The 24372-nt window shown below is 38.6% G+C and overlaps 1 protein-coding gene across 2 annotated transcripts in view; it reads right to left on the bottom strand.

Moving 5' to 3' along the window:
• Positions 1-19896, bottom strand: part of LDLRAD3 (low density lipoprotein receptor class A domain containing 3) — a 165205-nt gene extending 145309 nt beyond the window's left edge. For both annotated transcript variants that reach the window (XM_026707238.2, XM_087921385.1), the window contains exon 1: positions 19635-19896. In XM_026707238.2, coding sequence (XP_026563023.1) covers positions 19635-19668 — 34 coding nt within the window. In that variant the 5' untranslated portion in view covers positions 19669-19896. The remainder of the gene's footprint in view (positions 1-19634) is intronic.
• Positions 19897-24372: the final 4476 nt, after the last annotated feature.

Below are 24372 nucleotides of genomic sequence, written 5' to 3'. Positions count from 1 at the left end.
ATGATAGGGAGCAAGGGCCGAGAATTCTGCCGTGATCGTGAGTACAGCGATGTCCTGATGTTCCCTTGTAATAGAGGCGGGGACATGCCGTTTTAGTTGGCGAAGCCACCGGGTTGGAGGCCGGGAGGAAAAGGAGGCGGCCGAAGCCGATCTGGTGGCCCAAGTGTAGGCTTGGGGAGCCCGGCGTAAGGCTAGTTTGGCCCTCTTATCCTTGGGTTTCAGAGCCTCTGGAGAATCATTAGCGGAGGAGGAGGATGCTGAGCCAACAGTGGGCTCATCAACCTCGAGGGATTAAATCGGTGGAGAAGTCTGAGTCGAGGTTGAGGTGAAAGACCTGTTGCCCTGGCGAGGTGGGGAGGGCCCCTGTAGAGATCGGCTGCCTTGATCCCGGATCAGAGGAAATGAGCGGAGCCGGAATGACATTAGCTTCCGCCCCGGGCTGCTTGGGAATGGCGTCCCCTGGGCTCTCCGCCAAGGAAGGGAGGACAGAGGGAGAGTAAGAGCACAGGCCAGAGATGGCTTGGCCTTAAGGCAAAGCAGTCTATACATATGCGGCTTGAACAAGCCCTCAAAGGAGGGATGGTAAGGGACCTTTCCCTTTAACAGGGGTTGGGGTCCTTATCCTGAGCATCACTCCCTCCATGGGCTCCATCCCTGATAGGGGTTCACTGAAATGAGTTGACCCCAAAACGGATTTCTCCTCCTCCCTGAATTGATTCAGGCCCTCTTCTCCTCCTCCTGTTCCCTTTGGAAGAGGGCTGTCCCTCTGTGAAGGTACCTGACCGTGGTAGAAGCCGATCTAGGCAGGGACCTGATTGATAGATACTTATGATCGGGAGCCCTCAGGAAGAATCCAGTCTGGACACCTGTTGGAGACCTTTCGCAGTCCCCTGGCGGGAAGCCAGCTCCATCCATGACCTGGTTTGTTCTGAAATCCTGACTGTGGCAGGCTCCTCCCACTGTCCGTCTGGTCATTGATCCGTGGGCCTGATGCCCTTGGGGTGAACTGTGCCTGGAGAGGGAAAGAAATCTGGGGAGGGGGGTGAGTAGAGATAGGAGGAGCGGAGGGTGGCAGGGCTGGAGTCACCGGGAAGGACCCGCTGGATAGCCCGTCAAGTTCCTTCTCCGATGACTATGACACCTCAAGGCGTCTCCGCTACAGCACCCAATACTCCCAGATGGTCTCCCATCCCAGTATCAACCAGGTCTAACCCTGCTTAGCTTCCGAGATCAGGAGAGATCGGGCGAGTTCAGGGTAGTGGGAAACAGATTGGAAGGGACCTTGGAGGTCATCTAGTCCAACCCCCTGATGGCAGGAGAGACTATACCACTATTATTTGGAGTTTCCTTAGCCTGACTGCGCAAATGGTAAGACTTAGATTTGGCCTTCAGAGAAGGGCCATTAGAGGAATTATCATCTGCCACTTTACGAAGAATAATCGTATGAGAGAATACCAGAGGCGGTTGGCTCGCCTAGGGTTCAGCCTGCAGTGAGGCCGGGTACCCTTATCAGCTGGCCCGCGCCCCCTTTTGGAATTTGATGTACCGCGGAAAGGCGGTGAATGTAAATATTATCATCATCATCATCATCATCATTAATATATATATTTAATTCCTTTATTTACTTATATATATATATATATATATATACATATGAGCAAGTCTTGTATACGTGTTTGATTATTGATCCTTTTATTTATTCTTTTATTTTTATTTTTAACTCTTTGAAAATGCTTGATGCTTAAGTCTGGATCCTGGTCCAATAAGGAATCAACCCAAGTGCTTATTTATCCAATTAGTCAAATGAACGCCTGAGGCCAAAAAAACACTGGGTTGGAAAGATAAGGCCTCCAGCAGCTGAACTCCCAGACAACAAACCGGGAGGGGAGGAAGGTGCTGCTATTGCTTCGCCCTGAGCGCGGCTGCGGATTGCCAACAGTAGTTTAGGAGAGAGACTCTGTACAGGCTGTTAAGGCCTGTGTGGAGAGCTGGAGAACACTCGCAGCAGAGAGAAACTGCGATGGCGCCCGACTGCGAGGCAGCGCCCAAGGAGGCGGCCGCCTACTTGCTGAATGTCGGGGCTGCTCAGGGCGGAATCGGGCCCCTCCGGCGAGCTTAGAATGCCGAGAGGGACCGCGAGGAAGAGTTCGCCCCTTCCTGAGATGATCGGCGTTCGGGTGGGGGGAAAACCAGCGGCGCTTTGGAGCACTTAAATTCAAGCCGCTAACGAAGGCGGTGTGGAAGTCGGCAGGAAAGAGGCTCTAAGGAGAGAATCTGGGGGGGGGGTGGGTTAGCGCCAGAACGCGTTTAAACCACCCGCTATCTTTCTCCCCCTGGGGGCGATGAACGCTCTCCCCTGAGTCTGAGAAGAAACCTAGTTGCGCAGAGGCTAGGGAAAGAGAGGAAAGAGCAATCTTCCAACGATCTTGGTCGGCCAAGGAGCTGCACAAAAAACAACAGCCTAGTCTTGATAAGGCTGGGCGAGACTCCAACGGAGGCAGCGAACTAGCCTCCAAGCACACAAGTCAATTCAATCACTTAAGGCCAGCAGGTCCTGCAGCTTGAAAACAGGCGCGCTGCAGCGATCGGAAAGATAAGGAAATTGGCGCCCTACCATGGGGCGGCGCTTAAATGGCAGCTGCCTGCGATGAGGACTTACAGGGCTCCTAAACAGCAGCCAAAATTCTCCCCAGGGGCAATCCAAGGACCCCAGGGGGAGGACAAGGAGGAAGAGTCAATAACATTAACATTTTAGCATTCTAATGAAGTAAGGTCTGTTAGGCAATAAGGAAGAAGGGGTGGGGGGGTGGCCAGAAGGTTAGCTAGCCTTCCCCTAGGCACCCCCTGGGACTAGGAGACTTCCCAGGAGAATGGGAATTGAAAAATCAAGTTAAATTTATGTATTTCCTATAGCTCTATTTCAAGCTATTTAGGTCTGATATTAGCCCTACCCTTCTGGGAATTGAACCCAGGTTACTTGCTTATTAGGTGGATGCTTTAACCTCTAAGCCATAGAATATCCTCCTGCACAGGGCTAAGAAGAGAATAAATCAATACAACCTGATAAGAAGAAAGTTTTCTTGAGACGGCCAAGAGAACTGAAAACACTGCCTACTCTGCACGAGGCTGAGCATAAAACTGGGGAACGCCAGCAACGGAGCCACGTGATGGAAGGCGGAGCGTTCCTCAGTAATTAAGCTCAGCCTACAACGACGCAGACTGAAGCACTACCCACTCTCTGGATGATCCGAGCAGCTCTAAGGAGAACATCTTTTTTGAAAATAGTATGGTCCCAGGTTGAACTTCTTTATACAGATACAAACTCGATTTCATGCTCCTTTTTGTGTTCTATTCCATATCTTATACTATTCTACATTTTCTATATAGTTTTTCCCCTCTTTTAATTTTCTCAATTTTATTTTGATTATCTCATCTCAATTCAAATCATTATATTTATACTTTTGTCTGTTCTGTTTCAATTTCATATTATCTTTTCTCATTAAACAAATTTTCTCCTGTAGTTACTAATTGGAATATGACACCTTTATATCTTTTAATTACATCCATTCAACTCTTATTTAAACTTCAATGTATACCTTAAGGTTATGACCTTCAATATAATACATAATACATAACTTCCAACTGAATTCTGCTTGGTACATTCTTATAATACACACTATATTCTTTAAAAAAGAAAGAAAGATTGGAAATATATGTAATTATAAACCCTCGTTCCATTCCAATTCAGTTCTATCATTAATAATCATTAAAATCTTAACATCTTTAACACTTCTTTTCAATTGAATATCATACTTCCTTAAAAACACATATAATCTCCATAATTAATTTTTCCCTTATTTCTCTTCACATATGTTTTATAAATCATTAAATATACCTTTTGTTACATTTATTTATTGACAGGCATTCCACTGAATTACGATAGCTATTTTATCAAACATTTTAATCATACATTGTTTCATATTTTCTAAAATTATTTCTGTTTCTAATATAACAATACCATCTTATGTACCTTTGCAGAATCCCTTTTTCCGTTAAATTTTCACCCATTATCTCTAAATAGGCCCTGTTTCTGTATATTTTGTTTCTGTCCTTTATAACTTTTCCTTTCTTTCTTCCCTCTTATCTTCTCCCTCCCCTTTTTACCCCCTTGTCTCTCTACTTTTAATTTTCTCTTCTGCATTTCCCCCTTGTGTTGCTTTCTGATTTTATACTTATTTTTCACTCTATTTTTTTTTTAGTTAAATAAACGTATCAAAAATTAAACTCTAATGCTATCCCAACTATACAATACCAACAGGACTGGTTTGATCTGACACTTGGTCCCTGACAATACTCAGGGACATTTAACTATGATGAATCAATTGTAGGGGAAAAGTACTATAAGGCAGGATGTCATTATTACTACAAACACCAATGAATTGCAGAATTAAGATCAGTCATAGTAGATCCATCGCACCATCTAAGAATTGTGAAATATATCATGCATCAATTGCCAATTATTTATTATAACTTGCAAAAGACAAATGCCATCATTTATTTAACTTTAGTTCTAATGCCATCATTTGTTTAACTTTAGTTCTTCAATCACTTTGTGCTAAATGTCATACTGTTTTAAATGTAGGCACTAAGAATACAGCCTAAGAACAAAGGTTCCAGGTCATTCATGAGAAATGGAAAATTGAAGACCCATGTTTTTGTCCCCAAAATACAGCATTATTCATCCAGCCAACTAAAATATTTTATATGAAGACATTCTTTTAGGAGGTAATGACTGTGTTAGATGATATGTTCAATAGACGCAGAGGACAGCAACATGCCCTACATGTCCTCAACATCAACTACAAGTTGAAGTCAACAGTCTTCAACTTCACTGTAGTTTGGGAAGTAGTTAAAATTAAAACATTCTCAAATGGACAGAAAAAAATGCCCTGTGACATGAAAGTGGATCTGTAATTTGAAAAATTTGAAATCAGCAATTTCCACAGACCATAACAAAGCTCCGAAGACAAGAATCTGAGGATGATGTCTTCCAATACTAGAGGAAGACAAAGGTGACCAAGGATATCAAGTGATGACAGAATGAAAGCTTTAGAGGCCACTGCAGTAAAGTAGAACAAGAGCAACAAGGATGAAGAACTCCAGCCTCCAAAATAAAGTTGTCAGTGTTGAGGTCAATCTGAATGATGTAGTATATTAATTTGAGTCCTCCTGTGGTCTTAAAGTCCACTTTTATTCCCCCAATTTACTTGCTCAACAGGAGATAATCATACAAAAGCAGTGTGCTTCCTAGAGTTGGCATTTAGATGAAGCCAACTGCAAAAGATAAGTGAAGCTGTTTTAAGCAAAACAATTTATGCAATTTTACATATGCTGAATATAAAGTTAAGAATAAGCACAGGCCCTTTTTTCATATATCGAATAAATTACTTAAAGGTAATTTTCTCATATGTGATTGAACACTTCTTTGGGCTTATGTTTGATATTTAGACTTAATGGGTTTTCAGATTTAATAGACACCCAAACACAAGTATTACACAAGTAATACATACATATGCTAACTTCATTTATTTTTGCTTAGGTGTGTGACTCCATATGAAAAATTCATATGTCTACCAACTCTGCACTTTTTCCAACATCATCTTTCGTATCTACCATTTCAAAGTTATCAATGAATTTTCATTTTTGCCATCTAAGTCAGAAATATCAGTTTATCACTGATAGCTGCAAAAGGAAAAAGAAACTCGATCATGCAGGGGAAAAAAGTTTTATTTCATCAGTTACTCAGGCAAAAGTATCTTCTGGGCATAGAGATGTTCAGAAGATCTCAGGAAGCCATACCAAACTTCTGACAGGCTGCAGCTGCTTCTTGGCTTTGAGGAATAATTCAGAGAGGTACATTGCTTGAGGAAAGTACTTCATGAAATGATTTGTACAGACTTACTAAACACTTTCATAAAAATTCATCATACCATTTTATTTTAAGGCTAGCTACATTATGTAAAATACACAAAGGGAGTAAGGAATAGGAAGCAAAGAAATTAAAGACATGAAATAAATATACATCATTAAATTTAGTTGACACCAACAGTTTGCTATTCCTGTATACCAACTGTATAACCCTGTACATTGTCCTTATTTCCACCTCATATGTTACATTACTTGATAAGCCATCTTGAGATCTTCAAAATATTCTTTCTTTCTGAAGTTCTCATCACCTCTACCCACTCACAACTTTATTGGTTTTCCTCTTCTCCTTTATTTACTCTTTGTTCTCCATATGTTATTTCATTCAATTGTCAACCATTCTTCCTGTACCAACTTAATTAAATATACTGGTCACTCGTTTTTTTGTATTAGTTCATATTTACTCACCATCCATCTCTTGAAACCATCTCTTCTTTTTCCATCACTCACATTTATAATGGCACTCCTACTACTGCATTCAATTAACTTTGATGTTTCCCCCAATATACATAATCTCACCAGAATATGACCAAGTAGCAAAACCATACCTATGATAGCAATTTTTGCTACTTTTGACAAGCATTAATTTCTCAGAACAGATATACTATATATTACCTACTGTCAGGAGTTGCACCTTAAATGTCTCCATCCATTTCATAATTCCTAATTTTTAATAAACAGTCTAGCAATGGATCTACTTGATTTGGTTTTTTACTATTTTTAAATTACTTGTAATTGAAACTTAACTTTATTTTTGTTGGTCTTTGTTACATTAATTTTTAGATTTTTAATTCATCAACCATTATCTCTGAAAAAACGATTTCTTTTCAACGTTTTACTATTTCCGTAATTCTTTATTTCATGCACCTGTTTCTTACTGCTTCTCCTCCCCCTCCTTTTCCCTATATCTTTTCTCATTCCAGTTTATATCCCTCTCTTTCTTAATATCTTCCTTTCCCCTTTTCTGCTGGGTCTTTCTGCCTTTCCTGACTTCACAGGTATTCCCCCTTTTGATTGCCTTCTTAAATCTCAACTTTTTAACCTTCCTTCTTTCCCCACTTCTTTGTAGTGTTCTTTGTGTTAATTGTCTATTTAAGATGTCTTCTCCCTGAATTGACTCCTCCTCCTCTGAAGCTCGCTCTTCTTGTTCTTCAATCGCCATTTCCATTTTTTCTAACACAGAGCAAAGTGATTCGCCTCTTTCCTGTAGTAATTCTCTCATATTTTTAAGTTCCATTTTTAATTCCCGAAGAGATATCATCATTACACACTCTTATATTTTATGATTGTTAAAGTCCACAAAAAAAAAAAAACACTTTTACTTTCCTTCTTTCTTCTTTCAATTTTCTAAAGTTTTCAGTTATTCCAGCCCAGGGTCTATACCAAAAACATCAATCAATCCCACAGTCAGTCTTTCCTTGCTTTTTCCTTTATTCTGGTTCCGCTTTCACTTTCTAAGATTCTTACTTTGTTTCAATATTTCTTTAATGTTATATCCACACAAGTTTATTCAGAAACAGGATGCTTTCCCTTTTGTTTGAGTTCAAGTTTTTGTCAAAAGGGGGCACTCTCCATTATACAAAGTTTTCATCTTTTTCCCCTATTTTTTTGTTTAGGGTTTTTCGAACCTCAATATTCCAGCATAGTCCAGTCTCCAATTTATAAACTTTATTATTATTTGACAATCTTAAGTCCAGCTTTATTTTATGCCTGTTTATTGCCAAAATATTTTAATCCAATTTAAATCTTTAGTTCTGGCTTCTTCCTTTCCTGGTTCAAAGCCCTGTTTAGCTGTCAAAAATATTTTCTTATTTTTTTTCCCCGTTCCTTTGTAATTTTGCCGCTCACTTTTCTTTTCTTAAAAATTCCATGTTACCTTAATCCTGGGGTACTTTTGTTTAGTTGTATTGCCCAGTTGTCCCGGTTCAGATGTTATCTACCTCTTTCTTCCCTCCTGCACAAATCTTAGTCCAGCTGAGTCCTCCTCTTTGGGGTGGCCATTTTAAACCACCAGTCATCTTCGGGGGGGGAAAGACCAAGCCCAGGAGGGGAGATGCAGCTCCCCTCAACCTGGCTTGCAGCTTCCCCTTACTCCACCACCCCTCCAAGGCAACTTCAGCCCTTAATCGTAATGACCGGGGCTCTCCAATGAAAGAGCACGGGCCATAGCCACAGAGAGTCGCGATCTACGGTCTGTCAGCAAGGAGGCTCCACCTTCTTTTTTCCCAAACATTTTCATTTTCACATCCCCAACAGACATACCTCCAACTCTAACAAGCAGTCCTTGTATAGTAAAACTTCCGTATCTTCTTTCCATAGAATTTGGATATAAGAGAGGAAATTTTACTTCACACTTCACTCCAAACAATCAACAAAGTTTGGTGTTTCCAAAGCAGTATGGACAATTGACATAATTAATATTATTTGCATTTGTTAAACATTCCATTCATGCACATGCATCCTCTACTTCGAACATATAGCTCTCTTTTCTCATTTGGCAATTCCTTCTAACTTCATATTCATGCAAAACTTTTCCAAGTTCATGTCAAATCATATATTTATCTAAATAAAAAATGAGCAAGAAAATAACTTTGTCACACTCATATATTTCTTAGTGATAATAACAGTCTCTTTCTGATTATCAAGCACAGATGGTGTCTTCATGTAATCATTAAACAAGTCACACAGAGTATCATAAGCAAATCATATACATACTTTAATATTTCTTCAGTAACATAATCTATATCTGCAGCTTCAATTTTTTCTAACACACAGCAGTTATGACTTCCTTTTACTCATTTTTTCTTGGACATTAACATTTTTATCATCTGTTTCAATTCCACTTTTCATATCATTATCATTCCTACACACTATCATGATATACTTTTATCTCAAATCATGTTGCTTTTCTTTTTAATGCTATTTGGATTCCCTGTTTAGCCCTTTTACAAATGTTCATGTTTTATTTCCATCAACATTGTTCAGCTTTTATCTCCCTCTTTCAAACTTAATGCTCTTGGCTCTTTCTGTCTTATACTTTGCAATAATTTTCTCACTATACACATTATATATTTCACTGTTATTTTTTGCAGTAATAATTGTCATTTGTATTTTTCTCATTTCCAGCCAGTCACCATTCACATTCATTCTTGGATCTTGCAATTGTTTATTTTCTACATTCCTGTCTCATTAATAATTCATGTCACCCAATAGGATCATTTTTTCTACATTGCATTCATGCAGAATACTGTATATTTTCCTCAAAACTCTTCTCTTGTTTTTCCTTTATTTAATTAATTCGCCACTCATCTCTCCATTTATCACAATTCACTGGGCTAACATGCAACTACTACCAATCAATGGAGTCACATCCCAAATGACACTATTCCATATTTCCAGTAATACTTAAGCATGGACATGTATATTCATGCAGTATAGACTTCACTTCCATGTGTATATTCATTCCACAGGAGGTCATCTTTATTTAAATCTATATATTCTTCCTTTCTCTTACAGTCACATTTTTAATTGATTTCATACATTACTTCAGACTCTATATCATTTATTCTTCTTACATTCCAAGTTGCAATCTTCCATAATCCATGGTCTCAAACAAATGGGTGACCTCTGTCTTTCATCAGGGTTTTAATCAGTAGATGCTATCATCTACCATTTTTAATAATATCCAGAAGACACAAATGCTTAATTGCACTTTTGCCTTATGCAACTTTGTCAGCAATAGCACAGCACCAATAAATATGGGTGTATTTAGGGTAGAATGCCCTAAGCAAAAACAAAAGCCAGCATGCAAACTAGCACTGCTAACATACTCTGTCCTTACTCCACCAACTAGCAATAGCGCTTAGACTTACATATCACTTCATAGTGCTTTACAGCCCTTTCTAAGCGGTTTAGAGAGTCAGCATATTGCCTCCCCCTCAAAAAAATCTGGGTCCTCATTTTATTGACCTCAGAAGGATGGAAGGCCGAGTCAACCTTGAGCTGCTAAGAATCAAACTCCTGGAGTGAGCAGTGAGTTAGCTCACAGTACTGCATTCTAACCCCTGTGCCACCACAGCTCTAGGTGGTGGCTGTAGGAGGTACATGCAATGTACTGACAATAACTCCTTCCTTTCCCCCTACATAAAAAAATAATAACAGTAAGATACATTGCAATTATTGTTTATTGAAGACAATATCCAATATCTTGTAAGCAAGAGATGAAGCAATTAAAAAAAGCAATAAGCTGCATTACCACAATGCTAAAAAAGCAGTGTGGAGGATTGTGAACTACTGTATTTTCACAACACTTCTCCAAACAGATTCATGAATTTATTTACTTATGAATCAAAATACAGACAAACAAAAGCTGGTGGGGTGGGGGGAGAGCATTAAGCCTTTTCCAACTAGATTAGCATACAAGAAATGTAAGTACATAAAAAGGAGACAATAGACAACTGGCAGCCATCATACTAGAAAATTTCCTGTTGACTTATATTTTAATGTTAAGTCGCTGCAATTTATTACTGTATATTTTATTTACAAAATGCCTAGAAAAATGTGTATTTCTGAAGGTTTAATTAACACACATCTTACCATTTCTATCTTAGTCACTTCTAGCATAGCTTATTATTAACTGAATCTGTGCATTTGCAATCCAAAAGGATATACTACAGATCTTTCCATATAATGTAGGGAAGGTATGACCTTTCCTGTGAGTACCTCCAAGTTTAGAATTGTCTTCTCTAAATTAATCTTAGTTCTCTTTATTGAGTTTTTGTCTGAGGAGTGTTATGCAATGGAGTTGCTACTATTTTATCCAGTTTTATTATTCTTAATGAAAGATTGTGTAATTTTGTTTTCTTGATTATTATAATTATACCGTACATTCTACAAATAAGATAACAAACTATAACTTGACAGAACTCATCAAAATAGGAGAGAACTTGTGGATTTTTGGAAAGATTGCTCACATAATTTCCTGACTCAGGCATGGAATTAAACATACTTTTATTAAGGAGGCTGTTACAAATTACATTATGAATGTCATAAATAATTGGAATATGCTAGCACAGCGTTTATTTACAATCTTCCAAAACACAGTTTGAGAGTTCACTTGCATGCTGCCAAAAATGTGTATGAACAATATAAATAATTGGATTTCAAACATATTTCCATGGTTACTTTCTTCAATTTTTACAACATAAACACAACCATGAAATCTTGTAACTGATATTTCCAAAAAAATTTAGATTGTACTGTTTTTCAGGGAAACTCCTACTGTTGGCAGGTATCTGGAAAATATTAGCTATGCCAATTTTTCTGAATCTTATTTACTATATGTATACCATATATTTTTTCTAAACAGCTCAAGGGAGCACACCTTGGCCCATCTTTTATCTGATCTTTGAACATTAACCTATGAAGTAGGTTTGGCTGGAAAGTCATTGACCTGGTCTCCCAACAAGTCCTACCCTCAAATTAGGATTTATTCATGGGTCTTTCCAGTACCAGTCTAATCATTATGGTACACAGGCTCTCAAGATTATCAGAATAATTATACAAAAGGAAGTGGAAGTATATACAGATATTTTGCCAGGATACCAATAAATAAGTTATTGATTTTGAGAAGTAAGATCCTGCCAAGAAATTTGGTTTTGAGCATTTGATTAACTAAACAGCTCTAAAACATTGTTTTTATTTTTTCAAATTCTTACCAACCTTAAAAGTCAATTAGTTATTTGACAATATTATTTATTTATTTATATGTGGTCCTGAACTTACAACTATAATTGGAACTGGAAATACAGTTGTAAGTAGTTAATTTGAGGCATCTACATGAGCAGAAGTAATTTTCTGGCTTTTTTTGCACTGGTCATTAACTGAATGCCATGGTCGTTAGGTGAACATTGCAATTATTAAATAAACAGTCATCACTAAGTAAAACCAATCAAATGAATGGGTGGGGTTTTTTGCCAGAAAATGACCCAAAACACCACAAATCATGGTTAAGTGACTGTAGAACACCGCAACTGGCTGCAAATTGGACCTGCATGAAACTAGCATTTAACATTTAAAACTAGCATGAAGACTTTGAACATTAGTGCAAAGATCTGTCTAATCTGTAATCAATACATTCCCACGAGATGAGATGTTCCTTGCTAACTTAGATTACCTCAAAAAGAAACTACTGTAAAGAAATTCTTAGATAATATGTCTATTAGTGGCTACTATTTTAATGACTGTGTACTTCCTGCAGACACAGGAGGTAGATATGGAGTCTGTATATATCAGGTGTGTGGGAGCAACAATGGGAGAGGAGAGTTGCTTTGATCAGTTGTTATGGGCTTTCTCGACTTATCTGATGGACCACCCCACAAGATGAAATGCTGATTAGGCCTGATCCAGCAAGACTATTTTCAAGAAAGAAAGCAAGAATGAGATAGCACAGAGACTGATTCTGAGGAAATACATAAAAGATTGCCATCATTTAGGTTTAAAAAGTCTCTCACATCATATTAAAAATTAAAATTATCTAGTGCTAATTAAGTAAGTGCCAACTCTAACATAAAAAGCTGTATTTTAATTTGCATCAGCTTATCACAGCAACTAGCCTTATATACTGCCCATAGTGCTTTACAACACTCTCTGGGCCAGCGGTCGCCAACCAGTGGGCGTGAGAAAATTTTGGTGGGCCGCAGAGAAATCTCACCACCAGAGCACCCCCACAAAGCAATTAATCCAGGCAGAAACACAAGGCTGCACCACCCACATGGCCCGCGGGAACCCTCCCCGCCCACTCATTCCTTACCTGGTAAACTTGCCTGCTAAATTGCTATTTTTCCTTTTTCCGACCATCATCTGTTCTGCTGTGCTGGGAGATTTAGATTAGCTAGGAAGCAGGAAATGGTTGGATTTCTTGCTTTCTAGCTAGTCTTTAGATCTTCGGCTCAGTTTTTAAGCACAGCCGAAACTCCCTTAGGACTGAAGGTTCTATGATTCAGTGCAGACTCACAGCAAGCAAATTTGAGAGACTGAGCAAGCCAATGGCAGATAGATCACTGAATGATTCTGTGAGCAACTCAATCTGTCTGCCTGCTTTACCTGATTTTGGGTAAAAGTTGCTCTTTTTTAATATTTAATATTTATATACATGGTGGTCTTGTGAGTTAATTTTGTGAGTTTGCTTGTGAGCAAATTTTATGTGACAGACTGAGCTAGCCAATGGCAGATAGGTAGAATGAATCTGTGATTCTGTTAGCAACTCAATCTGCCTGCCTGCCTTGCCTGATTTTGGGTAAAAGTTGCTTTTTTTATAAAAAACATTCAATATTTATATATTTATAATATTTACATACAAGCCATGCCCAGCCAGTCACATGACCACTAAGCCACACCCACAAATTAGGCTACACCCACAGAACCAATTAGTGGTCCCTGGGATCTAAAATTATGAGTTTGGTGGTCCCCAAGGTCCAAAAGTTGGCGACCCCTGCTCTGGGCAGTCCACAATATCAGCATTTTTTGCACATTGTCCCCAACTATCTGGATCCTCATTCTACCAACCTCAGAAAGATGGAAGGTTGAGTCAACCTTGAGCCCCTTCAGAATTGAACTTCAGACTCTGGATAGACTTAGCCTGCAATACTGCACTCTAACTATTGCACCACCAGGGCTCCTGCTTAAACAAAACAATAAACTGTAATTTATATAATTTAAAATAAAATATTATTGTGAAATAATAAATATTGTGAAATAAACTAGAATTCATTTGATATTATTTTATTTGTTAGTGTTGTGGCCCAACAATGGCCAGCGGAGCTAGCAGCAGATTCGGACAGTGAGGAAGTTGGGGAGGAACATGGGCAGTCCTGGAGTCTGGGGAAGGCTCTGACGAATGCTCTGTGGGGCCAGGCCGTCTGACAGTTATCAACTGCCTTCGGAGTTGGACATCGGTGAGGCAGAAGAATAGCTAATTCCCAGTGTGCACATGCACAGAGTTGCCAGAAGAAGGAAACAGCTGAGGAACAAGGGCTGACTTGGAGTAAAGCCACAGATGGACGGTGAATGGCCCTTCCCCTAGAGTATAAAAGAGAAGTGAAAGGGGAGTGGGGCTTTGCAGGAGGCAATTAGTTCATTCTGGCAAGCTTGCCAAGTATTGCAGCATCTAAAAGATATTGGCCTGGCTACTCTCCAAGCCTGATAAAGGTCTGTAATTGAGAATTATTTTGAAAGACTGTTGTCCAGGACTTTGATGGAGAGGAAACTCATTCTAGATTAAATAAAAGGGGTTTATTGGGACAAAGACTCAGCTTTGTGCTGTTGGGGAAGCCTAGGTCAGAACAGTAAGTTACCAATTCTCTTTGCTGTCATTGCTAATATGCCAATCTTAAAAATGAAATCTGTGAATAAGTCAGTATCAAGAAGGAAACCAGTCCAACAGAGAAGTTAGTAAATAATACAAAAGGCTCTACTAATAATATAATGTACACACACACACACACACACTATTTTTAATGACATACAGATAGTCCTTGACTTACGATTGGTTGCTTAGCAATTCTTCAAAGTTCCAGTGGATTTCCCCCCAAGAAATACTAACAACCTGGTTTCAAAGCTCTGATGGCTACCACCACCTCCGTTGGTCATATGATCACATTTTGGGTGTTAAGCAGCCAGCTCACATTTACAGACGCTTGATGCATCTTTCAGTTATTACTACTATTTACTATGATTTTGCTGGAAATCAGCATTTACTTCTGGTTTTTGGCAAAAACACCCCATAGCAAACAATGGATTCACTTTTCATCACTGCTTCCTAATTTTTATATTCAAATGTAAAAAAAAAATAAAGTAAAAAAGCGTTCATTGCTTGTCTGATTTTGAATTCTCTTATGTAATTTCACTCAGCGTGTAGCAATTACCAATTAATAATAAATGTTGGGATGAAACAGAATACTAACCATAATGATTAGTAACCAATTTAGAAAAATCTACAAAATTATTTATCTCAATAATAGATCCTCCTTAATGTAATGCATTTAATCAGCTTTAATGTCAATGTATTAGGTCACTGCTTTGCTGATAGACCTTTAATCTAGAATTAATAAAAAGGTTCTGTGAAGAACTATACTGCCATTTGTTCCAGAGAGATTATAAAACAAAATTACTTTACTTTTTAATATTGCTCCCTGCTCAGTTAGCAAAAAGGAATTTTGAAGACCTTTTTTACTTATTTATGCTTTTACTTCACTTTCTTTTAATTTCAAAAATCTGTCATGGCAACTGTTCAGTAGCAAGTGATAACTAGTTAGCTTAGTAGGTGATAAAATAAATGAAACATATTTTCAATAAGGTTAAACAGTTGTGCTCAATACAATCAAAAAATTATTCTTCCTGATGGAAAAAGAAACTTAATGATGCTTAAAGAAACATCATGGCAAAAGGTATACTTTAATACAATCTCACATTCTGCTGCTTTCTTCATTGCTTTTGATCATAACTATATTAAGTCATTACAGCTTCTTTCTGACAGAAATGTGCAGCGCTTCAGATTCAAAAGAAAAAATTCAGAACTCATGGAGACACACATATAGCACCTACACATCTTTTCTAGGAGGCAGAATGCAAAAGAAGCTTTGTGTTCCTTGGAAAACACAAAGTTGTTTACAGTTGTGCCTCCATGCACTCTCTGCACACAGTTGTGCCTCCAGGCAGGCACTTGACAGCATCAAACAACTCTAGTTCCAGACCTAAACAAGGGATAGAAGAATTTTGGTTCACTTTAACTGAACCAGTAAGAATTCCTGGCTTATGAACTGGCTACAATCTTCACTGATTTCACCTGCTGCATTGGGCTGGACTACCTTCCAATTAGGAACTGATGACAGTTTGAAGCAGTTGATACACTGCAACCTCTTCCCATACAAAGATTTTGGAGAGCTCCAGGGAACTGCATGAGATGAGTGGGAAAAAAAAACCATAGCCTTTGCAACTCTGTTATCAAAACCTAAGCAAAGTAAAGAACCCTTCTTTCTTAGACAATGGCAACCAGTCATTTAAGCAAAAACTGAGTAGACAATTGAAAGTGGCTGATAGTAGTGGTAACTATGAGATTCATCAAAGATAGTTTGATGTATAACTTGATCTATAACTGTTATTGTAGAAATCAGTGAACACAGTAACACTATCATATTGTATCAGAGAAATATACTTGAGAAACATTTATTACTTATTTACTCTGAAAATATATCTTTGAAGTAAAGAAACATAATAAACATGCAAGGTTTACTGCAGTGATAGTTGATACAACAACAACAACAATAATGGAAGTAGTAAGCACAAAATAAAGACCATTTCCATAGATGAAAACTCTTTAAGGCAGTCCACACAAGGAAATCAAAATTATGAATACTAACGCTACGTTTATTATAAGGATCTTACAATTCTGAAAGCCCTTCCCTCCTCTCCTGCCTTTACATCCCAGAGGACTAGGGAGGGTTAACCCTCAGATTACATTTCTGGTTTGGACTGAGATTTCATTTATCAGACCCTGACTGCATATTTTCCTCCTGTTTCTCAAGGTTATCCTCAAAGTCCAAAACAAGAAAAGATCAACAGACAACATGGTGATATTCACATGAAACAGGGAAGTGCTCAGTATTCTATGAAAGGCAATGTTTTAAACTTCTTAGAGGAGTGGACAATTTCTGGCTTTTCTCCTAGGCCATTTTTAAAGCTTAAATATTCTTTGAATTAAAATGTTTGTCAGCTTTTTGTTTCTACTCAAGCAATAACAGGCTGTAACCATGAATTAAAAAGTTACTTAAAATAATTCAGTGTTATTTAAAAGACTACAACAAAGCATAACATTATTATGCCTCTAAATACTAAAAGAAATCTAGGTAAGTGTCATGAAAATAAAATACTTCGTGCCTACAGAATGAAAACATGTAACCAAGAATTTAAAATCTTGTATGACCTCTCAATAAGTATAAGAATTTGAATATAGTTATGTTTATGGGCTTTTAATACCAGAATGCTGATAATATCTTATATGTTGAATATAAGATATTAACTTTTGATATTAACATTTGTGGGTGAACCAACAACAGAAGATTTTAAAAAGAAACTGGACAACCATTTGTGCAAGTCTCTTGCTCTAACAGGGCTAGAAGACCTCCGAAATTTCTTCCAACTTTGTTATTTTGTTAAATTCTGAAGTATAAAAAAAACTCTTTTGTGTGCTAATATTAACATAAAGCTCAACTGGTTGGGAACCAAACAGAACTTGAAATGGTTTTTTTTAAAGAAAACTAACTAATTAAATAGAATCAGTACATTTTTTTGTTTCTTGGCTATATTAATTAAAGCATGCTTCAGCAGTCAACATTGCTGCTATAAATTAGTGTGGCTCCTAATTCTAAGTTTAATAATAAGCAAACTCTTAGCTCTGAGTCAAATCCTTCAGTTTGGTATAATTCAAATGCTCTCCCACATTATTGGCTCATCTCCAGTTCTTGATTCTCTGTAATGTGGGTTCTCTGGGTGAATGTAAGTGGGTCTGGGAGGGGGAGTTTTATTGCTTAAAAACCCTTGGGATAAATTTTTCCTAGTTTGTATTACTGAATTGGATTTTTCAGCATAGAAGCAAATACTAGACATACAAGAAATGTAATATTAGCAAATATCCCTTTTTCTCCTCAAGAATGTCACTAACCTTGAGGTGGTAGAAAAGTACATCAACATAAAATTTGCTGTCTCTACTGGCAAACCCTCTGGTAGCAAATATGGGTAGCTCACAGTTGCTATCCTATATCAATGGATTTTGTCAAACTAGGGGAAGTCAAACAACGCAGTCTATATCTTGTCATATGAACAAAGCTACCAAATGATACTTTACCCATTTAGATTTACAGGGCTGGATAAAGAGAGGCTTTGGTGGATTCACTGGTTTCTCTCCCCTTTCACTATGGGTCACCAGCCACTAATACCTTTTAAGGGACTTGAGGTTGGAGCCAATAAAGAATATTCACCGTCTTTCAAACACAATTCTATTTGTGCACAAGCATTTTGCACAGTACTGTTGAAAACAAACTCCAAAATCAAAAATCCTTTGGGCACAAGTTTAAGCCTTCTTTGGGTTCAACACTACTCCACAGGACTACTAAATCCACATTCAAATGTAGCCTAAAACAACCTGCATAAAGGGTTACAAAGACTGGTACCATGCAGCTACCATTGCCACATCACTGGTGGTCAAATGCTGTTCAAATTAATCCAGGTGTCCCAGATGGGGTTCAACTCAGAGACCCGTGGGAATTTGGGGAGAGCTTCGTTTGGGAGAAAAAATTCAGATGGTGGAGTGCACGGCCATGCTCATACCTGATTAAAATAGCCAATAGGTGTCAGAGTGATCCCTGGCTGCACCAACTAATAGAATGGTCAATGAAGTACATCAGATTAGAATCAAGGCAAAAGTTGCCAAGATACAGAGGAAAATACAACTTTTACAATGTACAATGAAGGACTAGGGATCAGATGAAGTCATCACCACAGATTTATTTCAGTTATTGTTTGACACAAGAAAACTCAAAATGTAGAACCATCCAAACTTTTTCGGAAATCAAATCGATTCACTGTGACCTGTCTTTTCAAAGCCAAAGAATATACCCTGCTACAGCAATTAGAATAACTATCAAGCAGGCAAAGAGAGGTGTCCACAGCCTCACAAACACTAATGAAAAGCTACCTTAATAGTCCTTAAAGTCAGAGCTGCCTACGGCAGCATAAGTTTTTTTCATCAAAACAATACAGGGCTGCCAACATAAGGCCACAAGGATTTAATTTAAGTGTTGGGCAGGGGAGCAAGGAAGGATAGGACAAGTGTCCCTTACAGGTTGCATGTACAGTTAATTAATAAATAAAGCACTTAAAGGCACTTTTGATGGTTTGGAATGCTTATAAGGGAGAAGGGGAGAGAAAGCTTTCTGCGAGTTTTTTTTTTTTTTAATTTATGTTGCTATTACCGTATTATGTCTTTACATTTTCTTTTTAGGGTGGGATTTGTGGGCTTGTCAAAACAAAGTGGCCTATCAGAAAAGCCAGCAATTGCCCGCTCCTCTAAAGAAGAGTCTAATAATAACATTTCAACACAATCTCCCGGCCAAAGGGAGAGATGAGGGAAGGAGGGGCAAGGCTGCCCCCTCCATTCTGCCCAACCTGCTCTGAAGTACGGCTAAGCAACTTTTCTACCCGCGCGCACACACACAGCAAAGCGACTGCAGCACCCTGTAAACACTCCTGCGACGCAACCGTCCCAACTAAACGGCGTTGCCCGGGTTTACTTAGGCCACCCCAACGCGCCTTCCCCGCCCCCTCCGCCGCAAGGAGAAACAAATGCACTCCGGTGTTGCAAAGGCAGCCAACTTTCCGCTGTTTTAACTTCCCGTCCTCCGCCTGAGAGCGATACAAAGCGAGAAAGGGGCGGGAGGGAAACGCAGCCCCTCGTCAAAGGTTCCATCCCTAAGGCTTCCCTTCCCCCAGCATCTCCCCCCCACCGGCTCGCCCCTCAAGCCCACGCCTCTTCCCCGCTGGAGCAGGCAGCTGTCCTCGCCCGCCTCCGCTCCCTTCGTCCGGCTCCCACTCACCCGCCGAGCCCAGGAACAGCCACAGCAGCCACATTGCCGCCAGCGCAACAGCCGCTCTGCAAACTTTGGGGGGGCTCTCCCGAAAGCCTCCGCCTCTCGGCCCAGGCCCAGACTGCTGTGGTGGTGATGGAAGAGGAGGAGGAGGAGGAGACGGAGGAGGGTCAGGGGGAGGCTCCCTTCCAGCCAGCCGGACCCTCACGCCCAGCCTGCCGCCTGCCTTCTCGTTCGCTCCCTCGCGTGCACCCCTCCCTCGCGCCTCTTTCCAAACCAAATGGCCACTGCGACGTCCCGGAGCCCTGGCTGGTCCCGCCTTGCCCGAGGGTAGGAGTCGTTGTGACGGCTCCCGCCTCCTCCTCGGAGCCCCTTTGCTCCGAGTGGAAAGTAGGTCCAGTAGAGCGCAGCCGGTTAACTGCAGCAGCCTCTTAAGTGCTTCAATCCCCATTAAAACATCCCAGACAGATTGACGAACAGTTGGCTCCGCCGTCAAACTAATCTTACTTTTCTAACGCTCAAAGGGCTCTGCCTTCCTGTGACTTCATGGAATACATGGACATCTGCCTTAACCGTTTTAGCCAGCTATTTTAATTATTTTTTCCTTGTTTAGAGATTTCTAGCTGTTCTGATGTAGTTTTTGTTTTCTGCGCCATTTAATGCCCTTTGGATTGTTGAGAGAGGCTGTTAAATAAAATAAAATAATAAAAATAATGGAGATTCAGCAAATCCTGACCCAGCAAATTTTCAGGAGTTTGGCATTTCATCCCACTCTGTGATGGCCCCCTGGAAGAAGCCTAAGAAGGAGAAAAGTAAATCTAGGCAGGAGCAATTCAGTGCTATGAGACCTCAGACACACATCTGACCCAAACATTGAAGGATAGTTAAGCCAACTTTTTTGAGTCTCTCACATCAAACCAGCAAATCAACTGCAATGCCATGTAAACACTACTTTCTATTTTGCATTGGTCTAGCTGCACTTTGTATATTTTGTCCAGTGGTTTATTTGATCAAGATTAAAATAAGACTTTCTCTTTTTTTGCACTCTTCTGGCAACCCTTTATGGACTTTTTGCTGACACTAGGATTAAAAATGTGATGTTTTACTAATTTGCATATAGATAAGGAATGGAATATGTGGTGAAGAGGTATCTTTTTATAACTGTATAGGGTTGAAAAATTTATTTATGTATAGTTGTGCTAAAGGTTCAGAGTCACTATATATATTTTATTTTACTTTATTCTTTTTCCTGCACTTTTTTATTATTTCTTCACATAATGTTCTCTTTCTCTAAATTTGGTTTTATTTTAATTTTTATTAAGAATTTTAATTATAACTGTATTTTTTAAAAACACAACATTTTAGTCCGGTTCTGAGTATTGCGTTTTAGGAAGGGCCATGATAGCCAAAGAACAACCATGATGATAAGGCCTAGAAAGAGAAAAACTTACTTTTAGCTGTTAGTGTTGCCTTGGGTCTCAAGCTGAAAGTGTTTTTAGGAGTTCTTGCTAGTGCCAAGGGCATCCAGACAAAACTTGTTCCAGGTTAGGTATAAAAACCTGGCTTACATGAGCACATTTTCACTTGGTGACACAGTGGGAGCCCTTTCAGATTTTTGTTTTTAGGTGCCTTCAAGTGAGTTTTTGACTCCAGGGAACCACCTGAAAAAGTCCCTGTAATTTTGGAAGTAGCTTGCCATTCCTATGGCTCAAATAGAATGACCAACCCAACATCACATTGCTGCTTTATGCCTAAGGTGGGACTAGAATTCATCATCTCTTAATATCTACCCTGGTGCCTTAATCAGCACACTAAATTGGCTCTTTGAGAATACAGCCTGAGAATTTAATTTAGTGGTGTAGTGTCATATGAATGAATGTATCATGTTAGAAGGCCCTGACACAGCAAAGTTTGGAAAGCTCAGTTGTTCATATTTATTAAAACAGAGTAGAATTTACTTTGAGTAAATACACCGAGAATTAATTCATTTCAACCAGGAGAGTATGAATACAATATTGCCCTTTTCATCTGATCTAATCTGCCAAAATGTATATTTGCTATCTGTTGATCCCTCATTTATGTTCCTGGTATCTCTTGCTGACAGCCAGGATTATTTTTTTCAGTGTAATTAATCTGAAATTTCTTGGTGGATTTTCAGTCTTTCTAAAGCAGTCAAAATCTCTAGCTCCATTGGTGAGCAGAATATATGCAGTTTTACAGAAGATGTGTAGATATATAACACATGATCATCTATTTGAAACAAGGCACAACTTCCACTGGAATAGGTCATTTTGCATGTTCAATTATAACTGTATTTCACTGAAAACATCAGAAATCAAGTAATTCATTTAAAGTCTAGCGATTTGAGCAATGAATTTGCTTGAAAAGAAGCAGTACTTGTGCTCTTTTTCTTTTATAAATGTGATAGGTGTTTATAAGCATACTTGATAATATCCCCATGGTCAAATGTTCAAAATTCAGACACTTGGCAACTGACTCATATTTATGATGCTTGGGGTGTTCTGAGGTCATGAGGTCATCTTTTGTGACCTTTTGATAAGCAGAGTCAATGCGGAAGCCAGATTCACTTAACATCTGTGTCAAGAAAGGTCAGAAAATAGGACAAAACTCATTTAACAACTGTTGCTTAGCAACAGAAATGTTGGGCTTGGTTGTGATCATAAATCAAGGACTATCCATATTGATTTTTAGAGGTATTGCGATTAAAATATGAAGTGCTACTGCCCATGATAGAAGTGTTTGTTTTTCTAGCATTGGTGAACAGGATTTATTTTTTCTGTCCCAGATCGAAGTCCTATACCACAAACAATAATAGTACTTCTATACAGTCTTATTTCCTGATGGAATCCTAGAATAATTCAGTACTTGTATGAAACTATAGAATAACTTTATTCCAGCCAAGAATGCAACTGTTTACCTAATAGCCTAAAGCTGCCAACTGATTTTTAAAACTCTTATCTACTAATCTTCAAAAAAATAAATAAAAATCTGGGTGCAAGTTGAACTCTTGTAATTCATTTTTATTATAGTCAAGGAAACTAGAGATTTGTGAAGATTTCATATAATTTGAAAGGATGAATATTCTATTATTTTAATGTGTTTTTTTCTAAATAGCTTGAGTGAAGCTTTAACCATCAATTATTACATTTCAAGTGTATACAATTAATGTCTACAGCAGCAAATTGCTGTTCATTGCAGGATTTAGCACCAAAAATATATTCTGATAATTAAGAGAGTTGCTTGAAATAAGTTTAGCTGGAAAATTCTGTGAACGAAAAGGTGGTGTCCAATGTGACAAGTGAATATTTGCAAGTTTTATTTGCTTTTAAATGCCTTTCTTCATTCTAAAAACAAATAATGTAATTTAGATATACTATTTCTGTGTACGATGTGATTAAAAGAAAAGCTAGTGAAAAGGGACATTTTTATACACATCTGAGCCTATTTTTCCCATGAAATTTCCTACTGGTAGCATTTGTGCTTCTCCAAGATCCTTTTGCCACAGGCTTTCATGCTGTTGGTCAGCAGAATGAATTAGTAGGATTAATACAGCAATACAAAAAGGACTGATATGGAGACAGCTTGGCTGTGGTATTGCTTGGAAACAGATGCTTCCCCATTGATAGGAATTTTCGCGTCATCACACATTACATCTTCTCACTTTGCCACCCAGGCTAAAATGAGGGGAGGGGGAAGCTTTTAGATTCCCATGCACGGTGACTCAGTGGGGTAAGCATACTGCCAGTTGGGGGCTAATGGTTGCACTTGTCAGTCAGCGAGAGGGAGCTCAGCCCCAGAAATTGATTGAATACTTGTCGATCATCCTGAATCATTTTTCAGGCTTTGAGAGAAGGGCGAAACTGGTTTCTGACATGGAAGAATTCAAATGCGTCATCCCGCAGTGTAGCAAGCCTACTCATGCTTGTATATACATTATATTGATCTAAAATTGCACTTGTTTATAGAATTAACATTTTGTGTTTTTATTCATTTTATACATCGCCCATCTGACTATCAGTTTTATCTTTCTGCTGCTAGAATAGCACATGCAATTAAATCACAATATCTAGTTTCAATATCTATGATATGACTCTAGCCTCAGAACTTCACATATTTTCTGGCTTGAACATTTAAATATCCTGGGCTGATTGTGCACTTTTAAATGAAGACTCCTCTATTAATACTATAAAAGATTTCTTCCATTCTTTTCTGTTCCATGGAACAGATGGATGGAGCTACGCATCTAATTTTACTACTTCATATCTGTGCAATCCCAGGGGAAATAATTGTAAGTTGCTTTGAACTTTGCAAGTAGGTAGATGGCCAAGCAGGTGTTTCCACTTATTGCTGCAACTTGTAATGAACAGAAAATGAAAGTGCACATTTTCCTATAGGATCATGGCTACAGGTGCAAATAAAATTGTTTTAAATCTCCCTATTCTCAACGCCCACAAGCAAAAGTCTCTTTTTTAAGCATTAACCCTTGAGGAAGGGCATATTGATTTCCATTTCTGCTTTCTTCCCCTGAGTTGTATAAAGCAATCCTTTAAAACTGGTCAGTTCGAATACTTTTCATTTCTACCATCTTTGAGAATGAAATCGTCAACTTCTTCGTTCACCACCAGCATACAGTATATTACTTTAGATTAGATTAACAATCTATAAAGATTGGATTAACTATAGATTGGATTAACAATACCACTATAAAACATATTCATGTAATAGT

This window comes from Pseudonaja textilis, chromosome 1, assembly GCF_049901715.1.
Source record: "Pseudonaja textilis isolate UNSWEBS1 chromosome 1, rPseTex1.2, whole genome shotgun sequence".
In the NCBI taxonomy this organism is placed as follows: Eukaryota; Metazoa; Chordata; class Lepidosauria; order Squamata; family Elapidae; genus Pseudonaja; species Pseudonaja textilis.
This window is presented reverse-complemented; position numbering and strand designations above follow the sequence as displayed.